Genomic DNA, 10,078 nt, shown 5'->3' with positions numbered 1-10,078 from the left:
GTAATGCTTGTGAAATGTACCAACTAAAATATATCTTAGTATATCCTTTTTATAATTATAGCATTTTCTTTCAAGAGATCGTACATCTCATTACGAGTTTTTGTTATTCGTTTTCTCAAAAGCTAGACTCTAAATTGAAGCTATGTAGCTTAGTGTGCGACTACTGCAACCCTTCCCTTGATATGAAGGTTAGAAAATCCATTTTTATGTTGGTTGCAAGATTCGTTATGTTATGTGTGGCAAATTAATTTTTGAGAATTTGAAAATACATAAAATGAACAAACACTTTGATTGCATAAATTGCATATGCAGCAGAATAGCTACTTGACTCCATTCGTTTAATACAGGTATAGAAATACAAGAGAAAGAAATACAAATCGACAAATTTTCTGCCAACTTATAGCAGAATTAATTAATTCACATCAAGGAAATTCAAATTGCTAGTTACATCTTCTTGCATCGAAATCAATATTCGTTGCATAGTTATTGTTGCTACTTGTTCATGTCTGTGTTTAGCTTCACGCTTTAGGTTTGTCAGCCTGCATTTTACAAAAACAGATTCATGAATGCGGATGAAAAAGTTAACATGTTTAATTTACGTATTCGATGCTATCTATTTAGTAATTTACGCAGGTTTTATTAAGTGAAAGTTAGGTATAGTTGAGTTCCTCGTATGACTTAATTTCATACATCATAAAAAAGAGTTATACAAGTACGTATAGTACCGTAGCTAGGCGCCTAGGCCCCACCAGTGGTCCTGTAATTAGGGTAAGGAACTCGACCACTTTCGATGTGCTTAACATCCTCAACGAGTTCATCATAATGCTGCTTAACTTCCTGCGCAGTTTTGCCACCAACAGCCTTAGCGACATTATGCCATCGGTCAGGGGTGTCCCTGTCAAACACAGCCAAAGCCTTTTCGAACGCCTTATTCTGCTTTGCAGTCCATGAACCCGACCCACGTGAACACATTGAGCTAGATGCCATTAAAATAGGAGATGATGTGTTAAGATAGCAAACAGAACACTCTTTTATTTAAAGCTTTAGAGGTGATATGTGTCTATAAGTGGCATTGTGTGTCTTTTATAAGCTCTAGGAACTGGAGGAGGAGGCAGTAGGGTCGTGCCAGTTGGTCTATAAAGATTGTATAAGAAAAGGAATTTCGAATGATTCGTTTACGTAAGCATCACAAAAGTGACTAGGATGGATGGGGGGAAAAAATTACATTATGGAAGAATCAATATCATCAAGAACGGTTTATCTTGATTCTTGACAGACGTTCTATTAGCATTGTTGTAAAAGTTGGCCGAGTCAGCCTACGCGTCAGTTTGAGGTCTAGCCCGTCCCGGATCGCCCAAAAAGGCCTTAAATGTCGGTCAAAGCCGGCCTGAGTCGGCCGAGTCGGGTATAAGTCGGTAAAAGTCGAAGTTAGATCAAAACTTCTTTTATTTTTAAAATTTAGATTTTGTGTCATATATCTATATATATATGTTTAAATTATTTATGTTTTATATTTGATATATTTATTTACTGACTCCTTCCTTTAAGGTCCCGACCGACTCATCCCCCACTCGCAACTTTTACAATCTTGCTTATTAGGCAACAAGACAATTAATTTACATCCCATCTTAGGGAAATATATTGATAAAACTATAATAATCACACAAGTAAGACGTGGCCGCTCGCTGGATTAAATAAACGTACAACACTTATCATAAGAGATTAAGAGTGTCAAAACCTCATTCTACCAAGTTTAGAGTTCAATACAGTCTACATATGAAATGGGTCTTCATGGGTTATCCGGATATGTACTTTGTCCGGATTAAATCCAAATTTTATAGCTGCCGACTTGTGTTTCCGTACAAAGATTTATTATATAGATTGTTTATAGAAAATGTTAAACATGTGTTTACTTATCTCTGCTCGTGGTATGAACTAGATTAATTATGATCCTATGGCTCTTGTACAACATGATCTTTTTGTTATTATTATTTTTAGTATAGATAGTATCACGTGCTTTAAAAATTTCTAAAAGGACCTACCTTCCCCAAAGATAATATTATTTTTTACATTTTTAGGTGAACTATGTATGCTCTTTTTATTTAAAGCAAGTATGTGATGTGAAACTTTTAACAACCCCATTAGCACTCAATTAGTACTGAAAGCTTGTTTAAATTATAGACGCCTAGTTTTACAATTATGATCAATGTACGATGTACCGCTAGTACTATAGGAACCTTTTTTGTTTTAATTGTTCTATTTTGAGGTTAGGGTGGAGAACTAGTATCAGTGTTTGTTTATTCTTTAACACACTTGTTATTCACATCATTGATTCAAAACTTTCTGTATATTCTGAGTCTATAATGGCTTCTAATTCTTAGGTTGTCCACATTTATTTGATTGATGAGATAAAACTTAAAAGATGATTAAAATGACAACGCAACGTAAGGTACGTGATCAGAATATTATCTCCATTTCTTGGTTGCTATGCCACAAGAATATAGGTACATAACAAGTGGATAAAAGAATTTAGTCCGGAAATAAATAAGAATATATATATATATATATATATATATATATATATATATATATATATATATATATATATATATATATATATATATATATATATATATTGTGTTACATAATCATGTTTATATGAGTATTATGTATACCATGAAAACGGGTCGGGTTGGGTCAATGATCAAATGTGTTTGGGTTGAAACGGGTCATGTGTCTTTTCTAAGTTGGTCAGACGGGTTGGGTCGAGACCCGGGTCGGGTTAGGTCTGTTTGGGTTTGGTCGAGAACCATTTTTAATCTTAAATTTGGGTAGGGTTGTGTCGAGACCCATTTTCAGTTTCATGTTTCGCAATTCAATTTTGCGTTGCAGTTTTTAATAGGTTTCAACGGGTCTTGTTGGACCTTATTTTGGTTATGGAAAGTGAAAGTTCTTTCGTTCAGTACGAGATCGCTTCACACCTCAAGTTTTTATTTTCCTTGAAATTTGTCAAGATTGGACCTTTTTTTGTGTGTGTTTGGGTCTCAATTGCCAGGTATTCTTTCATGTAAGGTTAAAACTAAAACTGTAAACAGAAGAAAGAGTCTTAAGAGTCGGTGATGCATCTATTACACTATATGTTAGAAACATACTAAGTCGATGCAGTGATATGAAATATATTCACATACTAAAGCTTATGCCTTATTCATGGTCTATACTTATTAACTGTAGCAGTGAAACTATCAACAAAACATTTGTTGCGTCTAGTTAAGTTGCCTCCATCTCATTCGTAAAGCAGAAGCTGCAAGTTCTTAACTTCTAAAGTCCATTTCTTGGTATATGAGTTTTGAATCATCATCCTTGGTCAACCATGTGGTCAACAATCCAGGTATATAACGAAAGTGTCACCCTTATCCATTCGTTTGTGGATCGTATGGCGTACTTAGTAGACTCAGATAAATGTATATTACAACAAATGTAATTGGAAATAAATCAGGGAATATATATGACTACTATACTTTAGCTCCTGTGAATAATGAATAGTGATGTAGAACCATATTCAGTTTTAGTGGCGGAATGCATATCTGCATAGAGCTATCATAAAGTCTTTACTGCTATCGCACTCTTTGAGGTTCATCCTGGAACAACAATGTTTTAGCTTTCCATGACTTGAAATTGTAAGATTGCATAGCCCAAACACAATGTCCTGCAATATAAGCCCAAGAGTCCATTCTATTCTAAAACCAATTGGTATTAGAGGGACTTCCCCTTAGACTTATATACATACATTTGTTTTTTGTCTCTCTCCTATGTGGGATAGGTTTGCACCCCAACAATCCTCCCCTCAAACCGAAGACCACATCACCGAGCTTTCCCTTCAACGATACTCCCGCCATCTTATATCACCGGTCTCTTTTTCTTTCACTTTTCTTTCACTACCGGGACACGCCTCTTATACCACCGATCTCTTTCTTTCACTTTTCTTTCACCATCGGGACACGCCGCACTTCCACGCCTTGGGAAGGAAGACTTTCGATATAAGGCACCATGACTCAATTATCGTTGGCAAACTGAGGGGTGTTCCATGTCGCACCGTGCGTTCAGGGGTGCGCCACCATCGTCCACCACATCGGGTTATAGCCTAGCTCTGATGCCATTTGTAAGATCGCATAGCCCAAACACAATGTCCTGCAATATAAGCCCAAGAGTCCATCCTTTTCTAAAACCAATTGATATTAGAGGGACTTCCCCTTAGACTTATATACATACATTTGTTTTTGTCTCTCTCTTATGTGGGATAGGTTTGCACCCCAACAGAAATATATGGTGGCATGATTCAGATTCGGAAAATATTTAGACCATTTCTAACCGTTTCTGTGATATCACATGCAGGCGGTGTACTTTTTAGCCATAAAGTGGAATCTGCTTGTGACATGGCAAGGTCATTTTTTAACCCTTTTTTAACCATTGTGTCAGTTTTTTGTGGCCAATATTTGTAATGTGAGATGGTAAAATCTGATTGGAAGTTGGATTAAAAAAAATAATAATAAGACAAGAAAAGAAATGAGTGTCAGCTTGTGATTGGGTGGAGACAATCTAACGCGCAAGACTTTTTCCGTTTGTTTATCGACTAACGCCTAAAAGCGTTGCCCACTGCCACTTTGTTATTTCCTTCAATTCGTCACTCGAGCTCCACATCATCTAAAGATTTAAAGTGACGCACCGATATATATGGTCTTAGAGATGTTCTGTTATATAGGCGTTAATAACTATTTCGCATGGATAATTCAAGTATTCAACTGAGTAGTTTTAACATCCTCAAGATTAGAGGTGGTCAGGGGCGAAACTAAGTTTTGAGTAAGTAATAGGATTTGTAGCCCTTTGAGTTACGGATGTTTGGGTCTTTAAATCATCTAAATCGGAGTCCATATGAAGAAGTTATGGTCAAAATTGTGACGGCTCCCAAACTTTACATTTATCAACAAATTAGTTATCTTTTCTATATTTCTCAGTCATTTTTCAACTGAAAACAATTTTAAACTAAATGAAATAGTTAGTTCAATAAATTAACATATATTATCCACAGTTATGATCGACATTGCCTTCGGAAATACGTATAAACTAAATAAGTATAGTTAGTTCAATAAATTAACACAGATGATCCGCAATTAGGATCGATATTGTCTTCGCAAATACGTATAAACTAAATAAGTATAGTTAGTTCAATAAATTATCACAGATGATCCACAGTTAGGATCGATATTGTCTTCAGAAATATGTATAAAATGTGTATATATATTTTCACCGCTTAAACTTTACGTTCAAGTTCCTCCATTGGAGTTGGTCGAGTTCGTTTCATATACTTGGGTGATTGGGTCAGCAAGAAATCTGAATGTGGTTTATCGTGTCTTCCTGGGAAGTTTATGTTGACTGCATAATATAACACTTCGGGAAATCCTTTAATAGTGGAAGGATTTTAGGCTGTTTTGTTCAGAGGTGAAAATGGGTGGGTTGGTAATGGGCCGGTACGGATACTTCTTTAAAACGGGTCAGAAGGAGTCAGGTTGGGTTGACCCACCAACTTTCTTTCATCTTTTCTCCTTGAACTTCATAAACATTCATAAACATGTAGTTTAATCATATGATTAAGAAAGTAAAAGTAATTTAAGTTAATTTTAGGACCTATATGAGCATATGACATGTTGATCTCATTATTTTGATAGTTAACTACTTTAGCCGTTTGATCAGTTAGGACAAAAAAACTAATGTAACAAACTAATCATTTGTATCAAAATGAGTTGTACGCCTGTAAAGAGTGTGACATCCATATACGGATTCTTTCAGTTCATGATATCTATAAATTTGACTATAAAAGGTTTCATGCGTAATACTACTAGATAAAAATGCACAATCGTAGTTCTATATATCAACGAACTGATTGGTGCTGTGAATGTGGCGTAAATATAGAGAAATCCTATATATTGACCACTAAAGATTCTTCTATTATAAAGTCTAGGACATCATATAACTTGAGAAATCATTCGAATATCGAAATTCAAGTTGCTATGTTGACCTAAAAAACATATAAAGTTTGAGAATCTGTACATATAAAGATGTGAAGTGAGATGCATCTTCACATTGATTTGTTGAAAAGGCATCATTTTATCATCATCATATTACAAAAGTTAACTTTCTGGATTCCTATGTCCATTTTTGCAAGTTGAAGAAACTTCAACTTTGAATATTTGTGGATTTTTTTTTTTTAAAATAGTAATTTTTTTTAACCTTCTTGCGAAAATGGAAAAATCGTTTTTTTTATACAGATGGTAAAACCGAAGTTTGGAACTTCGGTTTTGCCAAATCCGAAGTTTCAAACTTCGGTTTTGTTTTTTTTTTCTTTTTTTTTTATTAATGGGGATCATAATAATAGGATAACATTGATTTAGGTAGAGCCCGAGTTCGAGCTTAAGGTAGAGCTCGTTTTATAAACGAGCTCGAGCTTCATATGTCGAGCTCGTATAAGCTCGCGAGCCTAAACGAGCTTTCATAATATATATTTATTTTTAATATATATTTATATATATTAATAAAAAAAATATGTTTATATATATTTTAATTATTTAATTTTGAATTAAATACAAAATCTACGATGAGATACAAAATATTAAGTTTGATTTTCCAATGAGAAAAGCCAATTAAATTTAATGTTTACTCCTCATCCCGATTTAACTACAGACGTTCCCATATCCTGTTCAAATTACAAAATTCGTTCGAACTTTTCATTATGTCAACCGTCAATATCAACCAATAGAATCATAAATCAATAATACTAATTCTCGAGATAAATTTTGACAGTGGTCATTTGCTTCATCTAGCTTCCTTCTAATTCTTCATGCATTTTTAAATTTTTAACATTTTAATAGTTAAGATAATAACTACAACACGGTAATACTTTGCATTTCATCTATTCAATATCTATCTACGGTTTTTATATATAGTACAATACCTTGCTTTAATTATATAGGTATAGGGTCAAAAAAAAAATAATAATAAAAAAAAAAATTCCGAAGTTCCAAACTTCGGATTTGGCAAAACCGAACTTTGGAACTTCGGTTTTACCATTTTCGAAATGATTTTGATAAAATTTCCATTTTTGCAAGTCTCTTTAAAAAAATTACTATTTAAAAAAAAAAAATCATATTTGTGAATGGTCCTGTGTGTCCTTTTACGATATCATTACAAGAATATTATATATAGATAAAAGTTAAGCAGTCTCTCTCCCTCAGTCGTGGTCGTAAATGAATGTGCAATTTGGTTGGAGAATTGGTCCTGTAAAAGGCAGAAATCTACACTTGATCGAGATGAATAATAGTATTACTGTGTTAATGTTTAATGTGTGACGAACATATCAAGAAATTAATTATGGAAGATTTTGTTAACATTTAAGTTTAATTAACCAAATGATGATATCAATGGAGTCGGTTGAATGTGGGCTTTTTTTTTCTTTTTTTTTTTTTTTTTTTTTTGGCGAAAAAAAGGAATTGTATTAGAAGATATTCATCAAAACGATGAAGATACAAGAAAAGATACAATGACGGAGATAAACTCTCGGTCATGAGAATGAAGTACATATACAAAGCGAAACAACTAATAACATAAAAGTAGAGGATTAAACTCCCAAACATAAGAGTGTAATCCATGACAAAGATTGAGATTAGTAGCCCAAAAAAACACCTTGATTTTGATGTTCCTAATAATAACCGACCAACAAGTGAATTTTCCATTAAAAATGAAGTCGTTTCTTGCCATCCAAATGGCCCAAATCGTAGCGAGACCAATTAATTTCCAAAACCTTGAAGCGCGTATGCCCATTCCATGAAACCAATCGAAGGAAAAAGCTTCAACCGAATATTATATATAGATAAAAGTTAAGGTTTGCCTTCCTAAGGAAATGGGGGGTTTGGGTGTGACTCCTCTTCGTGTTAAAAATCTTGTTATGTTGGCTAAATGGTGGGCGAGAATCAATTCAAATCATCAAAGTTTATGGAAAACAATTGTCGTTACTTCCTTTGGGCCTTCGTTCTCGGGCAAACTCATGAATAACACCTCTTCAATTCAACAAATAGGCTATCTCCGATTTGAAAAGATCTAATCAATTTGCAAAACGACGATTCTTTAAAGTGTATTTTGGGCCCTAGTATTTGGAAGTGGAAACTCGGCAACGGAGCTAGCATTCTGTTTTGGTACGACTCATGGGTTAATGGTCGAATCCTCAAAGACGATTTTCCCTCTTTATTTTTAGTATGCCACAATCCTTCTGCTTCGGTTCAAGAGTGCGGGTATCCATGTTCAATCGATCAAGCACAATTAGGGTGGAATTGTTTTCTTAAATTCCCTCTGTCTCAGTATGATTCAATGCGTTACGATGAGCTCAATTCGGTTTTGGCAAACTTCAAGCTTTCTGACGAGTCACAGGATAGCATTTTGTGGACTGCTGGTGCGTCGAGCACTTTTTCAGTGTCTGATGGAATTCGTTCCTTGTTACAGTCGACTAATGTTAACGTCGTTCTTCTTTTTTGGTCTAAAGTGGTATGGGGAAATAAGGTTCCGTCCAAGATCATGTTGTTTCATTGGTTAGCTATTCAAAATTGTATTCCCGTTATAGACGTTCTTTCAAGAAGACATATTGTCCCTTCTAACCTTTCGGTCCTTTGTGTGTGGTGTTTAGCCGATGTCGAAACAACGAACCATCTTTTATTGCATTGCAAATGGTCTCATTTTATTTGGGCGGATTTATTCAAATGGTGGAATATTCGGTGGGTGATTCCTTATTCGGGGGCTTTATGTTTTGATCTCCCTAGTTACCATATTAATTATTAGACAAAATGATTAATAGTATCAGGGGTATTTTTGTCATTTTCGCCTCTTTTTTTTACTAACTTCCACTTTTCCAAAAAAAAACCCCAGACTTTGTTCAAACATTAAAACCGGCCCCCCAAACAGGAGGGTAAAATGCCAAATCAACATTTTCATAAAAAAATCTTAAATAAAATCCACCCAAATATTCAACGGGTCATATCTTCTCGATCGCAACGAATTAAATTTTTCCAGCATCAACGTTAAACTCGAAATAATTTTACGAACACAATGTCACTAACTATACGTGTGATGCCCTGTACAAAACCATCGTGTACGAATCATCAACAACAGAATCATTACAAGGTTAAGTACTATATGCGTTTTCAAAAAGAGTTTGCATTCAATAATAAAGTGATGTCTAAACCAACATCGAATGTTTTACAAACCAAAAGCATGCTTCACTAAGTAGAAGCAAATAATAAGTGTATGTGACCACAATGGTCGTTACAAGTCATAGTTCAAAAGTACGAATGTTTGAATGCAAAATAAAGTAGTTCATGCGATAGCAACTCTAAGCAGCGGGTGTCTACAGCACGACTAGTACACAGCGGAAGCTAACCTCAAGCACCTGAGAAAAACACGCTTGAAAACGTCAACACAACGGTTGGTGAGCTATAGTTTAAGTATAACAGTATGTAAGGTTGGCCACGAGATTTCAGTGCTACAAAGAGCGTTTCAAAACAGTATGATAAAGTATATGTTAACCGTTGGCACTTGGTAACTAACTTAACGTTTATACCCCCTGAAAGTACACTTGGCAAGTGCGTATGTTTACGAAGTATTAAACACTCGTTAAATGCTAGCGCGACTAGCCCGAGTGGGGATGTCAAACCCTATGGATCCATATCTAAGATTCGCGTTCACCGGTTCAAAAACCGATGACTAAACGTTACCGAGCTAAAGGGAATGTTTATGCCGTTGTATAACCCACACATATATAAGTTTAAGTACTCGTGCCTAGTATGTAAAACATAAAATCCGCATGTATTCTCAGTTCCCAAAATAAGTTAAAGTAAAAAGGGAATGCTATAACTCACAATGATAATGTAGTCGTAAAGTTGGTTCGGAAAAGGTGTGCAAGTAATCGGTCCGAAAGTCCTCAACCTAAGTCAAATAGTACTAAGTCAGTAAATCGTCTTAATAGGTTTAAAAGTATGCA

The 10,078-nt window shown here is 34.8% G+C and overlaps 1 protein-coding gene across 1 annotated transcript; it reads right to left on the bottom strand.

Annotated features, from left to right (window-relative positions):
- Positions 1–439: 439 nt before the first annotated feature.
- Positions 440–1,027, bottom strand: LOC139872645 (protein RADIALIS-like 1). The gene is made up of 2 exons (XM_071860556.1): positions 726–1,027; positions 440–539 (listed from the first exon to the last, which is right to left on the bottom strand). The coding sequence occupies exon 1, from the start codon at positions 985–987 to the stop codon at positions 739–741; it is 249 nt and encodes an 82-aa protein (XP_071716657.1). The 5' UTR covers positions 988–1,027; the 3' UTR covers positions 440–539; positions 726–738.
- Between the last annotated feature and the right edge of the window lie 9,051 nt (positions 1,028–10,078).

The sequence above is a fragment of the Rutidosis leptorrhynchoides genome, chromosome 10 (genome assembly GCF_046630445.1).
Source record: "Rutidosis leptorrhynchoides isolate AG116_Rl617_1_P2 chromosome 10, CSIRO_AGI_Rlap_v1, whole genome shotgun sequence".
Taxonomy (NCBI): Eukaryota; Viridiplantae; Streptophyta; class Magnoliopsida; order Asterales; family Asteraceae; genus Rutidosis; species Rutidosis leptorrhynchoides.
Note: the sequence above shows the minus strand (reverse complement) of the source record. Positions and strands in the feature narration are given on the sequence as shown.

Bases quoted from the DNA above. Each gene is read 5' to 3' on its own strand.
- LOC139872645 (XM_071860556.1), bottom strand. From the start codon at position 987: ATGGCATCTAGCTCAATGTGTTCACGTGGGTCGGGTTCATGGACTGCA.